This window comes from Oryzias latipes, chromosome 5, assembly GCF_053564925.1.
Source record: "Oryzias latipes strain Hd-rR chromosome 5, Olatipes_Hd-rR_3.1".
NCBI lineage: Eukaryota > Metazoa > Chordata > Actinopteri > Beloniformes > Adrianichthyidae > Oryzias > Oryzias latipes.
In genome coordinates this window covers 6683519-6703643 of record NC_136241.1, presented here as the reverse complement: position 1 = coordinate 6703643, position 20125 = coordinate 6683519, and the positions used below count along the sequence as shown (strand labels likewise).

Here is a 20125-nt window from a genome sequence, read left to right as displayed (position 1 = left end):
AATAGCCATTTATAAAAAAAGAAATTGTTTATAACTTTTGACAGTGCTTTACATTACTTCTTACCGTATCGAACCATCTCAATGCAGAAATTATAGTAGTAGTGTGATTTTAACAGTGATAAAAATAACTATACAGTTTATTTTACCGTAAGTGGTGCATCTCAGCCAGAAATTCATAAATGTAACTGAAACTATGGTTGCCGTATGGAGTGGGCCCCCCCTCTTTCGGTTTTATTTGCACCTTAGACATGTAGGGCCCTTGGTAGGGGGGGTGCTTGGACATCACTGCCAGCAAGCAGCAGATGTCCTCCTAGCACCCTACCGGCCAATTTTAACCGCACCTTAGACATTTAGGGCCCCTTGGTGGGGAGGAAGAGGGGACGTCACTGTGAGTAATCAGGAGGTGTCCCCTTAGTGCCCTACCCGCCAATTTTAACTGCACTGCCCTTAGTACACACACCCCTCCCCCTTCAATATATACATTCCAACATAAACACACACACATGCACACACACCCTCTCAAACACACATACACGCACACACATTTTGCAAGGAAGGTGGGACCTAGGACCATCTGTCCCCTACCTCTTCCCTGGTGGGGGGTACGGGCCCCTTTGCAACGGCGGCCGTGTCCCGGGGTGCCGGCTTCCTGGGCCCGGCGGTGCTCTCTCCGCACGGTGGGGGGGTTAACATTACATCTGAGCCTGGGGTGTTCGTGTCCCTGGGGGGTGGGTTCTGGTCCCTGCTCCTGAGCGCTGGGCCCCGCCAAATTTCCAACTGTGGCCAAGCCTGGTCGGGCCATATTTACAACACCCCTTGTGGGCCGTCTTCTTTCCCCGGGGTTCCCCCTCCTGGGCGGGGGCGGCGGGCCCCTGCCTTGCTCCTCCCTGGACCAACCGTGGGCCGGGCGGATGGCTGCCTGGAGTACTGAGCGGGTCTCCCTTGGGGGGTCCTGGCTCGTACCTGGGGTTGGGGCGGGAGGATGCCCGGAACTCCTGGGTGGTGGTGGGGTGCTCGTCTGGGGCTGTGGGCGTCCTTTTCCGGTGGGGCCCTGCGTTGGGCGCTCCCGGTGCGGCGGGGGGGCTGCTCTCCTGGTTGGGCTGGGGCGGCGCTCTCTTTCCCTCCGTGCCTCCCTGCTCTCTGGCTCTGGGGGCCTTGCGGCGGTCCTGCTGGCCCTGGCCTGGATGGCGGGCTTGGTCGCCAGGGCAGCGGTTGTTCCCTGCCGGTTCTCGTGTGGCGTTGGGGGGATTCCGGCTGCCGCTGCTGCTGCGGTGGGGGTCTTGGGGTGGGGATGGCTGGGCACTCTCCTTCCTTCTTTTCACGTTCCACCATCCATTTTAGACGAACATAAACACTCACCTGAGCACAGGTGTTAGCTCACCTTTGCACTAACAGTTTGCATGATTGAATGACTGAAATATTTCACACTAGTTGGTTTTAAGGCATAAGTATGCGTGTGAACACTGTCTGTTTTGTGTACAAGTCGACAGGTGGACATTTTTGCAGCTAGCAGGTGTGTTTATAACATTTGAGTGTGTGTGTGGACAGGCCCTGCCCTTTTTGTACTACATTTGAACCTTACCATAATGATTAACAACCAGTAAACCTGTTGCTGTATGCTGCTTCATGGTCTTACCCCCCTTCCCCTCCTATTATCACCCTCCTACCCCCCCCCCCCTCCAACGTCCCTCTCTATTCTTCCCCTCTTTCCTACCAAAGATTTTCAAAACATGATTAAAAAATTAAGAAAGTTTGGCCTCTATTACAAAAGGGGTTTATTCAGACATACCTTTGGTTTGTCTGAAGATTAATAACCCCTCTTGTTAAAATAAAATATGTCCAACACAAGAGGCCGTCAGCTCTCATCTGTCTGCCTAGCTGTTGGACAGGACAAGTTAAAAAAAAAATAATAATAATAATAAATGTAACTGAAACTGATTTAAAGCTAATCAAGTGACCATAGTCGTTTTTTTTTTGGAGCACAAGTCACACTTAAAAACCTTGAATTTTTTTTTTAAATAGTTTATCTGCTTTTTAATCTATTCTAGTGTGCCTTAAATATGGATAAATGTTTTAATTACTGATCTCCAATTGATTCTTTGTGTTACATGACCCTCAAAAATCTGTCTAAATGTTTTAGGACGGCTTTGGTAAACGATGAGGCATTATGGGTACCATATTAAGGAACCTTGCAGATGTCCCTCAAATGTTTGTGAATAAGTTGAATAAGGTTTGTCTTATCTGACTGTTTAGTTTAGCTTGATGCATGTTGTAGCCCGGAAAAATGTGACTTTTTAAACGTAAAAACCTTTTGTTTTTCTTAAACCAGAGTGCCACAATAGGGGGGTAAAAGAACCACATGTGGCTCCAAAGATCCAGGTCGTCTAATTATTTGCTCTTTTTAGCCACTTGTTGTCCCAGTACCAACTTTTTTAAGATCTACATGAGAGGTGAAATTAAGCCTATCACAAGCCTATTTAATACAATATTTAAATATGTTTACATTAAGTATATAAAATAGGTTTTTAAAATGAAATATGGACTTTTTGGTGAAGTAATCTGCAACACATTGGCATTGTTTTTCATGATAGTTCCCTGACTGTGGAGTCTTGAAGTGTGATCAAAAGAGCAGAGCATTGTGTCAACAAGAAAACTAGCAAAAGAGCAGACACAGCTGCACCAATATTTCTCTGACTGACTTTACACTACAAAGTTCTGTTTTCCCATTGGTCGATGTGAATAAACATGTTACAGCAGATGTTTGCACAAGCCAGAAAAATTAGACATCCTGCTGACAAAATTTGGATTGAAATAGTTTTTCATGAACTGTTGACTTTAAATGTTGTGTAAAACTCTGTTTTTACATGAAATCTTTGCCTTTTAGATGTCACCATGGACCTCTCTACAAGCAGGAACCTACAGTGTGCCACAGCCATGGTCCGACAGCCCAGGGTCTGCAGTGATGACCATCCCCTCCCCAGGACCGCACCACATTTTTCATCCACAGTCTCCTGCTCCATTCATGGCCTCTCCTTTGTCTTTCAACCAGTGGTCTGGCTTCAACTTTCCTAATCCTTCCGAGGTCTTTACCTTTCCTGCAATGCCCTTAGGTCACGATGCCTGCTGCCCTAATCCAGCCTCCCTGCAGTCTCTAACTGACCCCAAGGCGAGGACTCTCTAGTCTGAACAGTGCCGTGTCTTCCACTCTGTTTCCAAAAATGTACTTAAAGCTTTGGTCAGAACCATGTACATACAGTGTATATATGTAGCCAGCATGTAAGTTACCATGTGTACATAATTCATACATATTTCATTATTAATATGATCATTTTCATCATTGATTTGATTTGTGTCAACATACCTCATCCTCATAATATAGGAAATACTCTGGTGAAATCTAATGCTATTAACAGTTATAGTTAGCTCATTCAGACTTGAAAATCTACAGTTCTGTTCTTTGGGCTTATACATTACCAGTTAATGAATGTACATAGTGTATCATTGATTACTATGTTTAGTTTGTTCCTCTTTTCCTTCACTGATAATGCCCTTTGTACATAGAAATGGATATTAGTTTGTAAATAGCCTTGTGTATTTGTAACACTAGTTAATTCATAGACCGGTGCTGCAGCTATGTGTCTTAAAGCAACACCTTATGAATCATGCCATCACTGTGAAGACTTGACCTCATGGTCATTAGGACCCGTTGCGTTCGTCTGCTCTCTCATGTCAATCAAGGATAGGTTTGGATCTTCTCTGATGAAATGCTTCCAGCACAAATGCTTGAATTATCTTTTGAGGAATTTGAATGAACTTGAATTTTATCTTCCGGTGCAAAAATGCCTTTGAGAGTGCCTTGATCTGCAGTTTTGGTTATTTGAAGAAAAGCATTTAGACCTAAAGCAGACACTGGATGTTCTACATACGGAGCGATGAGTCCACACTAAGGACCATTGTTTCATGCAAAAACAAAACATGATTTAAACCTAATACTAAAAAACTAAATCAAAGATTGTAAAGGACCTCATGCGCTTGGTCTAAGGTTTTTCCTTTGCTCACTAAAGTCATTGGGAGTTGCACTGCCACCTGCATCACAGCCTGCATAACACAACACGAATAATCTGAATGTTCACAGGTGGATGTGATTTTCATGTAAGGACTAAAGACCCACAACACCAATCGAAATTCTAAAACTCTCACACGAGTACCGGTAATCTGTAGCTTTATTTATGGTTACCTTTATGTGATTTTGAGAGATTGTTGGATGGCTGACTGTGAAGGTTGTGGAGTAATTTAAAGCTGTAAATAACATCATTGTACTTTCTATTAGTATCCTATACACTTTTAAATCAGGAAAATTTATTTCTTATCACAATAATCTGGCCCTTGAACAGTTTGCATTCCCCATCAAAAATTTGATATCTCAATATATTTAAAGAAAGAACAGTTTTTAAATGTTTTAAATTCGGCAGTTTGGTCATTTAGTTTTAGAAGCTAAAAGAAGTAGAAACATGTTTCAAATTGTTTCACCATGAAAAGAAAAATAAGCCATAATATCCACATTTTGAATTTATGTTCTAAGGTAGACCAGCTTAACTGACCATTAGGTTTTATAATTGATAAAGTTTGTTATCAAGCTACAAAATAACCTTTTTTTTTAAATAGGTCAAATTGAAATAACAATGTTCCATGAGTGCAGTGAGAAAATGTTCTTTTGTTATTGTGATATGGATAGAGTTTATTTTAGGATAAAGGATTTTTAGTTTGCACATCTCCTATGCAGTTATTTTTTAGCGTTACAGCGCAGCTTTTGTCTTAATCTCTTTTGCATTTGCAATAAAAGCTAAATGTATTATTGTTTTGGCCTGCTGCATCATCTGTTCTCTGGGCCCTCGCCTGACCTTTAAAAGATCAGATAAAGCTGTACATACCTGAAGATATAAAAATAAATTTTTGCTTGACAACAAAAATATGGTTGTGCTGGTTTTTCTTTAGATTTTTACACTTCTGCTGTTTTTCTTTGAGGGAAAGTTGTGGGTGCCAAAGTTCTGGTACATTATTCAAGTTACACAATCAATGTCATGTCAACAGTTCAGCACAGAGAGAGCTGATTTATGGGAAAGTGTTCAGTTTGTTTGTGGACTTTATTTTAGTACTTCTTAGGAGCATAATCGGTTTAAAAGATAATCTCTACAGAACCTATTTCCCTCAATTGTGACACTTAATTCGTCACTATGCAGAGGAATGCATTTTCCCAAATCTGGTTTTAGCTGCAGACATTTTTGTGTGTGAAGGGGTGGGTAATGCGGGGGTGGGATGTTTAAAGAGAGAGAGAGGTTTGACTTTGGTCCTCGAAGATACTGGTCAGGTGTTTAAAGTCCAGCTGCAGCTGCCTGGGTCTCACTAGGCTCTGAAGCATCATGGGGAGAGCGGTGGTGGGACTCACCGTCTTTGGGCTGCTGCTGGCTTCTGCTGCCACACAACCGAACCAGGTATGACCAGGCTTTAGATAGGATACATAGAAACATACATATTTTATAATGATCTGTTAAAAAATTAGATTTCTCGATGGTTAACTCTGCGTTTAAAATGAAAAATACAAAGGCAAAAATGAAAACGCAAGTTGCTCACGTCACAGGATTATTCAATTTAAACTTGTACTCCATTGGTCTAAAGCAAAATTTACTAAATTCATTCCAGATATTAATCCAGTTTGTGATCGATCAACGGCCACCACCTCACATCTTTTGGTCGTTTGTAAAATGAAGTTGCTTTTGGCAGTCAACATTTATAGTATTTTCAGATGTTTTACAAAAGCCTATAAAACCTTCTCTAATTTCTGCAATATTTGGTGTAATCCCACAGGATCTTAATCTTAACCACAAGGCATAGAAAATAATTATCTTTGGGACCTTAATTGACTTATTCTTCTCAAATGGAAGGATCATTTTCCTCCAACATTAAAGATGTGGATAAATGATCTCTAACATTATTTGGCTTTGGAGAAAATTCGCCTCTCTGCTAGAAGTTGTACACAAGATTTTTATACTACTTGGAATCCCTTCTTAAATTATATGAAGAATTTAGATGTCACTGCTGTTAGAATATTTAATGATTGACTCTGTATTTTGGAAATGTGCAATTGAGAAGTTTATTTCCTTTTGAAAAAGAATATTTTACAAAATATTTGTAGTTTGAAAGAATGTTGCAGTAAGGGGAGGGAGGGGGTGTGTGTGGGGGATGTGTAATCAGTTTTTTATACTTTGTCAAACTTGAATCCTTGTACCCTCTGTTTAAATTTGAATTACCAATAAAAAAGACTTGGTGTAACATAAATAAATAAATGAAAAGGCATTAAATAATAGCCAAGAAGATTATTTTCTAGGATTTCTTTCTCTCAGCCACTACTCACTGGACGAGTGCAGACACATGAATATCAGTAACATGTAAGGCCACTGGGTGGATGGATGTAATTTTCATTGTAAACTGCAAAATTCCCTTTTTATATTGAGAGGACAACATTGTGTAATTTGCTGACCCATCAGGTTAAATAAACAGAGTGGGTGTATCTCATTCTACTTTGGTCTTAGGACAAGGTCCAACCTTATTTTCTAAGTTTTACTGTCAAGTTTAGGGTCAAAGTTGAAAACAAAAATTATTATTCACAGTGTAAACATTTGCACCATTGTTTAGGTCAGAAAATCCATGCACAGAAATCAATATTGATTTAAAAAAATCCTGTTAAGGACCACAGTTTGCATTGTTATTGAGTTTTTAATTGTCTCAACTAACGCTTGCTGAATTCCTGAACTGACCTTGATTTCAATTCAAATACAAAGACAGTGTTCTCTCCAAAGAAGTGTACTAAAATAATCAGTGATACCAATATAGGAAACAATACATTTTCAACTTTTCTCAAACCTTTTATCTGTTAGCATTTCATTGTGATGGTCCAAAGATCCCTGGTTTCGGTTGGCATGTTTTGGTGGAGTTTGCAAAAAAAATATTTTGAGACGATGCAAGTAGAGCTCCATTTGACCTATAAATTTTTTTTTTTTTTTTTTTTAACGTTTAGTGCATATGTAAATATTGGCTGGGTGGGGGGTCAATTGCTTTTGCGATGCAAACTTTGTCCATTGCTTTTAGAATGTTTGGAGTTGTTAAAATTTGCTGCAAAGGTGTGGTGTAATGGAGAAACTGTCGCTAATTACAGGAGAACATCTTTTTCTGTATGGTCTGGCACTGACCTCTTTTCCTGAGTTCCATCAAAGGAAAAAAGAGAATTTTGACGGGGTAAACTCAGCCTGGCTTGACAACAGGTACAGGGGAGGGGCTTAGAAGCTCAGAAAAAACTAACTCAAATTGGGGGAAGTCAGTCTTTGTTTTTTTGCGATTGTGTAATTGCAGAGATACGCTTTTTGTTAATTATACAAATTATTTTATATATAGCACTCTTTTGTTTGGTTTTGGTCACTTGCACCATTTTGGGAGAGAAATAAAATTAATCTCACCTTCTCCCAGACCTGCAGTCTCTGGAAACCACTCTAGCATCAAATCATCTCACACAAGTTGCTGCTTCGGGTTTACAACTTTGCAGTCCAATTGTATGGTTCAAAGACATGGCCTCTAAACAACACCTTGTCAGCAAAAATGGACAGCTTTGACAGCAGAGCTCTCAGAACCTTTGAGAACATCAAATGGCCTCAGTGTGTCAGCAATACAGTGCAAAGAGCCTGCACATTCCAGCTCAGAGCGTCCTGCCTGGCTGAGCGACTCCACACTCGCCGGCTTGGCCATGCCCCTCGCCTACCACTTGACCTCCCCACGATAGCCATTTCCCAGTTTGACCCAAGGGCCACAGGCTGGAGACAACCACAAGGCAAGCCTTGCACCGGATGGCGAGCTATGATAGCAGCAGATCTCAAACAACTCGTAGTTGTTAAATGCGTATACTTATATAGCACTTTTCTACCTACAAGGACAAAGCGCTTTACAGTCACAGACCCATTAACCCAGTCACACACACATTCACACACACATTCACACACTGGTGGCGGCTCCGCTGCCGAACACAGGCGCCTGCCCACCACCAGTTGCTATGGTGGATGCAGAGTAGGGCTGTGTGGAGAAAGCGATATATATTTATATGTTATTTGGCAATACTTGCATAAATTCAAAATCCTGTCAGGGAGATATTTATCCATCCATCCATTCATATTCCGCTGCTTATCTGGCACCAGGTCACGGGGGCAGCAGTCTAAGCAAATATGCCCTAACTTCCCTCGCCCCAGCCACTTCCTCCAGCTCCTGTGAAGGGACCCCAAGGCGTTCCCAGGCCAGCCGAGAGACATAGTCTCTCCAGCATGTCCTGGGTCTTCCTCAGGCCTCCGCCCAGTGGGACATGCCGGGAACACCTCCCCAGGGAGGCGACAGGACTAGATGCCCGAGCCACCTCAACTGGCTCTCTCGTGGAGAAGAAGTGGTTCTACTCCGACCTCTCGGCGGATGACCGAGCTTCTCCCCCATCTCTAAGGGAGCACCCAGCCACCCTACGGAGGAAGCTCATTTCAGCAGCTTTTATCCAGGACCTCGTTCTTTGGGTCATGACCCAGAGCTCATGACCATAGGTGAGTATTGGAACGAAGATCGACCGGTAAATTGAGAGCTTTGCTTTTTGGCTCAGCTCTCTCTTCACCACAACGGACCGATACAGCGACCGCATAACTACGGGCGCTGCTTCGATCCGCCTGTCAATCTCACGCTCCGGTCTTCCCTTACTTGTGACCAAGACCCCAAGATATTTAAACTCCTCCACCTGGGGCAGGAACACTCCACCCACCGAGATATGGGAAACTACCTTTCTCCGGTGGAGAACCATGGCCTCAGATTTAGTGGTGCTGACCCTCATCCCAGCCACTTCACACTTGGCCGCAAACTGCCCCAATGCACGCTGGAGGTCCTGGCTTGATGAAGCCAACAGGACAACATCATCTGCAAAAAGCAGAGAGGAAATTCTGTGGTCCCCAAACCAGACCCCTCTGGCCTCTGGCTGTGCCTAGAAATTCTGTCTATAAAAACTGTGACCAGAACCGAGATAAAAGGCAGCCCTGCCAGAGTCCAACATGCACCAGGAACAGGTCTGACTTACTGCCGGCTATGTGAACCACCGGACCCGACAGCCTTCAGTAAGGCATCTCCCAGAGCCCCCAGCAGACCCTCGGTACCTGTTTGAAGCTGTTCCACCAGGTCAGCTCTAAACATTGGGACAGGACCCCGTCCCCCTTCAGGAGACGACGATGATGATGATGATGACCCCACCAGCGACTGCACCTTTGACCATTTTGACTGCATTAAGAGAAATATGGCAAACAAAAAGTCAACCCCAGTTAAAATGTGTCATTAAAGATACAGCAGTAGAAACAGCACTCATTTGATGAGGCCAATCAGACATAAATAGTTTTCTCCGTGTCTGTTGTGAAATATCTCCCATGTGTTTTCACAGAATGACTGGGACATTTACAGCTTTCACATCAACTCAACTGTGAGCAACCGTTATGCCACTACTGTCATCACAAGCCGCGTGGCCAATCGCATGGGGGAGTCGAAGGAAATCGAGTTTCACGTCCAGATTCCCAAGAATGCCTTCATCAGTAAATTCATAATGTGTGTTGATGAAACTTTTTCTATTGAACTGCTTAAAAATGTAGGAAATAGTATTTTAGGATCATAGCTTTTGGTTTTATTCATTAGAAATTGTTTATTCAAGAAATCAAGCAAACAACAACAAAAACTAAAGAAGACAAAAGAAATATATCTAAACATAGATTTATCAAACACTGTCAGGTTAATTAGTCATCAACTGATTGGAAAAAATAAAAATTATTTCAATTTTTCAACCCAATTCTAATTCATGTTGGGATATATTTCTGGGTTACTTCTTGGAGCAATACTAATATTTTAGGTTACATTGGTTTTGTTTTTATCAAATTTATATATTTTTTCCTGATTTGAAGTAACCCAGCAAAATGTTGGTCCCTTTTAAATTGGTGCTATAAAGTATTTAATCCATTGTTTTCCTGTTTTTCTTTCCTTATAGTATCTTCCTCCATTTTTGGCCGCTTAACTCCTACAATTTATCACCTATTTTAACTATTCAACTATTCAAATGTTCAACTCTTTCAGCTTTTTCCAGCTAGGACTTTTGGTCCTTCAAATCCTTGAACTTTTCAAGATAGCAGAAGCTCGCTGGTTCAATACCCGGTTCTGGCATGTTTCACAAAAACATCTTTTTTGTTATTGTGCTGTTTTCACTTTATTTATGGTCAACTTTGATGATTTCCTTCTTTCATTGTTTTTTTTTAGCCAATTATTAAGTTTTTAAGTTTAATTTTCATTCAGTAATATAGAATCAACTCTGGATTGTCTTTTGGAAATGCAGATCCTTCTAGTTTTAATTTATTATCTATCATAAATATACATATTTTGATTAATTACATGAAAGGAAGTAAATTAAATATTGTTTAACTGTCTTCTTTAGGTATATAGATGGACAAGCATATGATGGTGTTGTGAAAACAAAGGAAAAAGCTCAGCAGCAGTACACACAAGCTGTGTCTCGGGGTCAAAGTGCTGGAATTGTCAGGTATTTAAAATACTGACATCTGATGCTGAGGATTTAGTTTTTTTCTTCTCTCATGCCTTTATCATCAGAATTCACAATCCATGCCCAGTCTGAAGTGGTCTAAGTCAAAACATGTTTTGCTGCAGTTCTGTTGGCAGGACCCTGGAGGAGTTTAGGACATCGGTCACGGTTGCTGCTAACAAAAAGGTCACCTTTGAGCTCACCTATGAGGAACTCATGAGACGCAAGCATGGCAAGTATGAGCTGAAAATCCACGCTCGACCCATGCAGCCAGTCAGAGATTTTAAGGTATTTTGTGCATCTAGAGAAACAAAAATGGGAAAAAAACTGCTCTGTTAGTTTTTTTTTCCAGTTGATGTTTTTTCGTGTTCCCACCAGGTTGACGTGTACATGCACGAAAAAGCAGGGATCACTTTTGTTGACATAAAAGGGGGACTGAGCGTCAAAGAACTGGCTAATGCCATTACTAAGACACAAGAAGACAAACAGGTGATATTTCACTTCATATATACGTTCTGTATCAACTCTGCCAAAGATTTCCTTTTAACCGTGAATGTGTGCATGCTTGGGTGAATAGATCTCTGGCTGTAAACCCCTATGGGCCAACAAGTAAGGTAGAAAAATGCAAACCATTTTAAAACAGCTTGAATCTGCTCCTAATCTACGAGCCTTACTCCCTTTCTCTCTGGTCTCTTGAACACAGAATATTTTCCTTTCTTATTTCCATCATGTTGGCCATTCTTCTAGTTTCCTTGTCAAAGTCCCTACACTGCAAAATAGTCCCGTTAGAAATAAGTCAGAAATTCTTACCACATTGATATGTCTTTATTTAAATACACAAAAAATATCTTCCAAGAACAATGGTCTCACCAAGAATGTTTTAGGAAAACACGTGTTCTCAAACTAAGACAATTTTGCTTTTAAAAACCTTGACTAGATTTTTTTCTTGCAAGACAGATAAAAAGACATTTTTTCTTCACACTATAGTTTTTTAAACATTCTTAAGATTCAGTTTTTGAGGCACATTCAATACCGTAAGACTTACTCTCCTGTCTTTCCTTTCTGTTTGCGTATACATACACCTTCGTCTTCTCCCTCTTTTACAACAGCTGACCCTTTCAGGCGACCCAATGTGGGTTGTTGCTGCTCGTTTTGAACAGATTTGGTATGAAAGTTCTGTTAATGATTCACACGATTGATTTGGTTTTTGGATTACATTACACATTTCTACATCCTGTATTGGGCCTGGTTGTGGCTGCCTTTACCCACCTTTATTCTAGTATGTTGGCGATTGTATTATGTACAAAGGTAAAAATTAAATAATGTCTTACATAGTGGAATTAACATAATTACATCCTATTATTGTGGTTTCCAGGCTTGGGTGCATTTCTATCCCACTGTGAAACAACAACAGACGTGTGATGGCTGTGGAGAGCAAGGTCTGAATGGAGATTTAATTATTAGTTATGACGTCCAAAGAGAGAACGAATTTGGTGACATCCAGGTAAAACCTTACTTTTTACAGGATGTTGTTTAACACTGGAGATGTTAAGGCATAATAAAACACTTTAATGCATTTCAAACAAAAAACTTGATTTTTTTCCCTGCCCCTCAGAAAGGAGATGGCTACTTTGTGCATCACTTTGCTCCGTCCAGACTTCCCCGAATCCCAAAGAATGTTGTCTTTGTTATTGACCGAAGTGGCTCAATGAGTGGCACAAAAATAGAACAGGTAAAGTGGTAAAACTGTTCTTTTTCTCAGTGCTTAACAGTTGATTGCAACATAATTCAATTTGATAACGAATTAATCCCTTTTTTTTGTGCCATTGGTTTTTAGACTCGAACAGCTCTGCTGCAGATATTGAGTGACCTTGCTGAGCAGGATTTTTTTAGTTTGATCACCTTTGACAGTGAAATTTTTTACTGGAAAAAAGAGCTTGTTCCGGCAACCAGTGATAATGTGGAAAAAGCCAAGGTTTTTACCCGAAATATTCGTGACAGAGGAGGTAGGGGTTTAAGGGAATTTTTTTTTTGCATTTGGATACCAATTTCTTTGGCGTAAGGATGTCTCTGTAATATTTTATAAAAACTGATTCTCAGCCACAGATATTAATGCAGCATTGTTAGAAGGAGCCAAAATGCTGACAAAATATCCACGAGAAGGTTCAGCATCTATTTTGATACTGCTAACGGATGGAGACCCAACATCAGGTAATGCCTCCAGACACACAGACCACATGAATGATGAAACCACTTGGATGAGTGGCTCAATGTCTTCAAAGAGAAAAGACAATGACCAAAGCCCTGAGAATGATTACAATTATGCCCAGAAAAAATTATTTTTTTTTTTAATTACAGTCTTGAAATTAGCATTTGGGCGACCAGTTAGAGAAGAAGTATAAAAGTATTCAAAGAAATTATTACTTCATTCAAAAATTGGATTAAACAAACAAAATAAGTATATTATACTGCTTTACTCTTTAGACTGTTATGTACTCTCATAAACAATAAAATAATAAATCGAGGATGCAAAAAATTAGCTTCTGTTATTTTAAAATAATGACGGTCTTTGTTGAATCACTTTTTTTTAATATCTTGATAGTGTATTGCATCATTTTTTGTGTTTACTTAAACTTTTTTCCCCCCTCAATATTAAATTGATATATTTTTTGATTCATGTAATTCTCATCCCTTCAAACTCCTCAGGAGGATAATGCTAATACAGGCAGCACAGCATCTGTGATGAAAATGTTTGCCCCCTTGTTGATGAAGATGCTGCCATCAAAACATGTTTGAAAAAAGTTGTTGTGTTTTGATAATGGTACAATAAACTCTGATGCTGCTGATACAGCTGAAGGTTATTGAAGTTTGCTGAATACTTTAATTTTTTGTGGTTTTAACAGTCTAATTAGACAAAGAATTTAAGAAACAAATTAAATTGTTTCATGGGTTCTGCATTACACGTTTTGGTGCAAATTCTGAGATAAATCAATAAGGTTCATATTGGGGGTGTTTCAAACGTTATTTCTTGGTGGCATCCAGGCTAACAACAGTAGCAGCTCTTGGGCAATAAGGATGGAGATTTTTGCTAAGACAAACCAAGAGAATAAGAATGAAGGGGTTCAAACTCAGTCTCGGAAGATCTGTTGTACTTATTACTTCAGTATAAGCTACATATACAGAATGCCAAGGAGAAAAACATTTAACTTTACCAAGTTTCTGCTGTAAGAAAAATCTGATGTACGTAGCTCAGGTAGGAATGTTTCCTCTTTTTCCAGGTGTTACAAATAGAGAAACAATACAAGCAAATGTGAGACGAGCCATCGCAGGCAAGTTCCCACTGTACTGTCTTGGCTTTGGTTTTGATGTCAGTTTCGAGTTCCTTCAAAAATTGTCGCTAACGAACAACGGTGTGGCAAGACGCATTTATGAAGATGCTGATGCAGATTTACAGTTGAAGGTATTTCCTACAAAACTTTCCATTCTATTGTTTTAAAATCGACCCTCTGGAGAAGATGGTTCACTATGAAAAAGATGCATACTGTGTCATTTTCTTTACTTTACCAGGGATTCTATGAAGAGGTTGCTACTCCACTGCTGACAGATGTTACAATGATCTATGAAGGTGGCACCAACTTGACTCAAACTAATTTCAGTCAATACTATAACGGCTCTGAGATTGTGGTGGCCGGACAGATTCTTGACAATGAAGTTGACAACTTTATTCCTCAAGTTGTGGCCATTTCAGTAAGTATTTACAACACAAAATCAGCTGTTATTTTCACAGATACATCTTTTTACATTTCCTTTTTTTCTTATTATGACAGGTCAGGAATAAGGTAAACTTTTCAAAAGCCAGCACCCATCCAGACCCCATTGAAAACGTTCCTGACAGCGTTCTAGAGAGAGTTTGGGCCTACCTGACAGTCAAACAGCTGCTGGAAAAAGAGTGAGTGCAAAACCTGTACTGCCTGTTTCATCTTTTTGCAAATCAGTGAGTTATTCCAGGGAAGCTACACTGAACAAACATATAATTGCAACACTTTTGTTTAAGCTTCCATTTGTGATGAGTTGAACTCAAAGATCTGAAACCTTTTTCTACCATAATAAAATAACCGTTTCTCTTAAAGATTCTTCTAAAATCTGTCTACATTTTATGACAGTGAGCACTTCTCCTTTGCAGAGATGATCCATCCCATTTCACAGGTGCGCCATATCAAGATGCTGATTAGACAGCATCATTATTGCACAGGCAACAATAAAAGGCCACTTGGAAATGTTCAGTTGTTCTCCTAGTTGAGTTGTTGGAGGTTCTTTGGTAGCCATAACTTTATGTCTAAAATGTAGGGATGGGAATAGAAGCCCCCTGAAGTTTTCCTTGGGGTTCATGTAATTGTGCCGGAAAAATGGGCTTGAGGGCTTTGAAACCACACAGAACAGCGGCATCTGGTGGCGGACTGGACGCATATCATATGCTTTAACTAAGCTTCTTGTAGCACTTCAATGTGGAAATGATGATGAAAAAACGTAAAACAAAAAAATGTTGTTAATGATGATAAAAAACAACAAAAAAAACACGAGTTACGTATTCCGTGAGAAGTGCTTGACACAGCAAAACACACATCACATGAAAAAATTAAACGCAAAGCAAAATAAAAAATTGTAAAACACTAGTCTTGAACGCAGAACTTCTGAATGCTAATGCCATGATTATTCCACTGTGCCATCTCTCCCTTCACAGTTACTCCTTGCCATCATATATTGGTAGAAGTATTTTCTTTATAAATAACGTTCATAGTGTATTGTCTAATTAGAAGAAACCAAGTTGAAACGATCCGGAGACACAGTATGTTTTTTTTTTACCAGGAGCCATGGTAAATGCAATGAACTGACGCTGATTCCAATACAGGGGAAACAAACTTGTCGGGAAACTTTCGGGATTCATTTGTATTTATAGAGAACAGCGCGCCCAACTGTTCAAACACAAGCAACATCTTAACCGTGGTTCGACCAAACGATGCATTTGGCGCTTCAAACGTCATCAACCAAGTGATATTCGCTAGTTGACACATGCCCAGAAACATTGTGCCGAACCACTCTGTTTCATGAAGGTGAAATAAGCGCCGGAGCGTCCGTGTCAAATGGGCCGTCCCTGCTAAAATGCAGTTTAAAAGTATGTTGACTGACTCTTTGCCATCAGAAAAACAGCAATGTAAAGTTGTGTGTCATCAGCATAGCTATTAAAAGGACAAACCATGCTTCTTGATGACTTCCCCAAGTGGCAGCACATATAGATTAAAAAGTAGTGGGCCTAAAATTGATCCTTGGGGAACCCCCGCAATTGATTTCATGGACTCTTAAAGTGAATATATCCATACTTACAATATTGCCACACTCAGATCCAGTGATTGTTTTAAGATTAATTATAACATAGCAGGCTAAAGTAACATTCCTAAACACACTTATTGTGCGTATTGTGCACTGCTTTGATTGGTATTTCAGGGGGAAATACTTTTGTACTATATTGAATTGTATTTTTTTCAGTTTTGAAATGTTCTCCGTTTCATAAAGTGCAGTTTGCCCAGCAGAGTCTGTGCAAATTATCAACATGCAAAACTGCATTAAAAATATACATTTTCTAACTCTTGAATTGCAATGCAGGCTGCTGGTGTCTGGGAGTGAAAAAGAAAATGTGAAGAAAAGGGCTTTGGAGCTGTCACTGAAGTACAGCTTTGTGACCCCCCTGACATCCATGGTGGTCACTAAACCACAAGAGGAGGACACAGAAGTTCTTCACAAACCTCAGGAGGGGAATCAGCAACCAGACCACCTGCAATACGGATTACAAAGTGAGCAAGAGTTTAAACACGAATCCACGACAAAGAACAAAATTAGTTTTACATTTCTCTTAGTACTTTGACTTTTTTATTTAATAAAAAAAAATAAAACAACAGAACACTGTAAAAACATTTAGGTTTTGCCGTTTATCTCCACAAAATGTGGTAAATGTTTGTTTTTGTCACAAGAACAGGCAGGCTAGTGGTTCCTAATGCAGCAGGTTTATTAGCACAGTTAAAACTCCCCAAAGCTAAATCAGGGTCAGGCAGGCTGGGGTCAATAACAACCATGGGAGCATCAGAGAAACAGAGTAATCAGGATCCAGGCGAGATTCGGGGCAGGCGGCAGGCAAACGGAGTCAAAGACAACACAGGGTTTAGGAACTCAGGTCAGGCTATGATGCTTCATAATGTAGTCAGAGTGGCACAAACAACACTTTGCAGAGCTTAAGTGTACTGTGAGTGATTGCAAATGAGAGTCTGGGGGGGTATTCCAGAAAGCAGTTTATGCTAGCTCCCACGGTAAGTTTGAGGCTAAGGCTGATGTATTTCCTACACATGCACATTTTGGATGTACATGTGTGGGAATTACATCAGCCTTTATTGTGTCTGGGCACCACTGGAAACACAAATTCATATGATGGTTTAAAGTTTCTCAGGTCTGCGTAGCAGCACTTCCTCCTTCGAAGCTTCCCCGGACTAGCTTTGTCTCCAGGCTAGCGGGCCGGGTTTAGTTCCGTCCGAAGACAAAGCTAGTCCGAGGGAGAAGCTTCGAACCGTGGGCCAAGGCTCCATCCGAGGCCTAGCGGGTGCATCCGGTTGCAGACCGCGGGGCTTCCGAAGGAGGCTGTGGTCCCAAACTTCGGACGGCATAAGGCGGAAATGCTGCTACTTAGTCCTGAGAAGCTGTGTACAATCATCAGGAGTGCACAACCGTCACAAAGCCCTCTCCTCTGCCGCTAACAGAAAGCTACAAGCCTGGCCGCACTGCTCCTAGTCTGTCTGTGTCTCTTAGCAGGCGGACAGACGGAGATAGCACTGACGTCATCGCCCCGCCTCCCCTCTGGAAATGCTAAATCTAATTAAATTATGTGACACTATTCGCAGGTTGAATGTGAAAAAGAAAATGAAATGCCCTCTTTGCATTTCCGTTTTAATTATGACACAGAATAAGCGGTTTTTAATTAGAAAATGAAAAAGCATTTTGAAGGATTGATTTTTCATTTTAATTTTGAGTCATTTGATGCAACTTCATTTTGAAAATGAAAAAAGCATTTCTGTTAATCCATTTTAATTGTCAAATTAGACATTTCTAAATGAATTTTGCTACACATTTACCAGATAACTTTTGAAAATGAAATGTCAAATACCATTTTCTTTATCATTTTAATTAAGTGACAGAATAAGCAGTGTTAAAGAAGAAAAAGAAAAAGCATTTTAAAGGATTGCTTTTTCATTTTAATTTTGAGTCATTTGTTTCAGCTTCATTTTGAAAATGAAAAAGCATTTCTGGTATTGACTTTTATTTTTAATTAAACTACACAAATGCTTCCATAAAAAGGCTGTACAGTGGTGTAGTGGTTATCTCTATTGCTTTACAGTGGGGAGACTTTGGTTCAAATCCCAGCTAGGATCTTCCTGTGTTAAGTTTACTTTTTTTCTCTTCGTATATGTGTGAATTTTGTCCAGCTTCTTCCCCCAGTCCAAAATATTTGCTAGGTGAACCAGTGTCTGCAAATGACTCCTGCATGAGAGTGTGTTTGTGTGGCCCTGTGACAAACTGGAGACCTGATTAGGGTGTATACCACCTTGCCCAACAATAGCTGGATTGGCATCAGCAACCCTGTGACCCCAAAATGGATTAAGTGGGTGGATGAATAGATTTGAAATTGCAGTATTTATTTATTTATTTTTAACTAGTTAATGCTTAAAAGGTTCTCTAATATATATAAAAAAATACCCCCAAGATTAGCTGACTTTAAGTAGAGAGGTAGGGGAACTTTTTATGCATAATGCGTATATTTATATACATATATACATACAAACTTGCCTGCCCCTTTCACCCTTCCGTGGGTGGTTCCTCACTCAAGCTTGGGTCCTTTACCTTTGATTGATTGATTGATTTTATTTGTCATGCGCTAATGTGCCCAGCCCAGACGGGCTTATTTGACACAGAAAGACAAATTTCACAAAACATATAGAAACATGCCCATCACAAAAATCCTAGTCAGAGTCTAACAGAATACAAAGCGTCCATTCTTATTGTCCATGCCTTTGACACAAAACTTGCCAAACAAAAAAATTTCATTTTCAAAAAGCCAACATAAAATTTCATCTTCAGATAACCAAAACAAATCAGGACATTTCTTTTCTATTACTTCATACATATAAAGTCTCTGTTTTTCGTATAAAGGACAATAAAACATAAAATGAAATTCATCCTCCAACACTTGCAGCTCACAGACCTCATAGTCTTTCCTCCTCAGGAATGCCTTTAAAGTGCCATACTTCCACCTGTAGGGGGAGCACTCCATAACATATGGCTCATCAGAAAATGTGTCCTTAATTTGCAAATAAGTTCGTAATTTTGGTTTTTGAACCAGTTTCATTTTCCATTCTTTTTCATAATAACCAACTAAAGTTTCCTTAACATTATCTGTCTTACTGTCATGGTGGCCTGTCAGACTCCTCCCCCTCTCAGCTCTGCTCCAGACTCACAGCTGTGACTACTCACCTCATCGCCTCACCTGCTGCCTCACCTCCAGCATTCTTCGCCAGTTCGTTAACACTGATGGTCTTGCCTTTCACGAGAGTCACCCGAGTCCTCCACCACCTAGAGCAGAAGCTACTATCCTCGACGCTCCTCAAGTACTCCAGCCACGCCACAGCTAAGATCCCCGTGCTCGCCATCATCAAGTATATCCGGCTACGCCATTGACTTTACGCTCCTGCCGGGGTCCGACGTCACGGCTCAACCGAGCACCTCCCTCGAACTTCGAAAACCTGAGCCTCGCTCGAGCCTCCGCTCCGTCAAGCCCCAAGCCACATCATGCTGCAAGATCTGCTGGCTCCTACAAAATAAAACTAATTACTTACCTTCTACCTACCTCTCTCTTCTTTCCGGGTTTCAGCATCTGGGTTCGTCACATGATCAGATCATGACACTTAAATTTCAAACAATTAAAAAAATAATGATACCAGAGGCCTGGGAGCTTGAGGGTCCTGCAGTATCTTAGCTATTCCTAGCACTGCGCTTTTCTGGACTGAGAGGTCTGAGGTCTTTCCAGGTATCTGTTGTAGCCACTCCTCCAGCTTGGGGGTTACTGCCCCGAGTGCTCCAATTACCACAGGCACCACTGTCACCGTCACTCTCCAGGCTTTCTCCAGTTCTTCTCTGAGTCCCTGGTATTTCTCCAGTTTCTCATGTTTCTTCTTCCCGATGTTCCCATCGCTTGGCACTGCCTCATCCACCACAGCAACTTTCCTCTGTTCTTTATCCACCACTACAATGTCTGGTTGGTTCGCCATTACCATTCTATCAGTCTGGATCTGGAAGTCCCACAGGATCATTGCCCTCTCATTCTCTACCACCTTCAGAGGTGTTTTCCATTTTGACCTTGGGGTTTCCAGTTCATATTCTGCACAC

At 40.6% G+C, this 20125-nt stretch overlaps 1 protein-coding gene across 2 annotated transcripts in view; it reads left to right on the top strand.

Moving 5' to 3' along the window:
- Positions 1-5335: 5335 nt before the first annotated feature.
- The window catches only part of LOC144992116 (inter-alpha-trypsin inhibitor heavy chain H3-like), a 33719-nt gene continuing 18929 nt past the window's right edge, over positions 5336-20125 (top strand). For both annotated transcript variants that reach the window (XM_078946931.1, XM_078946930.1), the window contains exons 1-13: positions 5336-5492; positions 9503-9663; positions 10538-10642; positions 10768-10930; positions 11021-11131; positions 12018-12146; positions 12258-12374; positions 12480-12648; positions 12743-12853; positions 13921-14102; positions 14210-14389; positions 14470-14591; positions 16304-16491. In XM_078946931.1, the coding sequence (XP_078803057.1) occupies positions 5421-5492; positions 9503-9663; positions 10538-10642; positions 10768-10930; positions 11021-11131; positions 12018-12146; positions 12258-12374; positions 12480-12648; positions 12743-12853; positions 13921-14102; positions 14210-14389; positions 14470-14591; positions 16304-16491 (1810 nt within the window). In that variant the 5' untranslated portion in view covers positions 5336-5420. The remainder of the gene's footprint in view (positions 5493-9502; positions 9664-10537; positions 10643-10767; positions 10931-11020; positions 11132-12017; positions 12147-12257; positions 12375-12479; positions 12649-12742; positions 12854-13920; positions 14103-14209; positions 14390-14469; positions 14592-16303; positions 16492-20125) is intronic.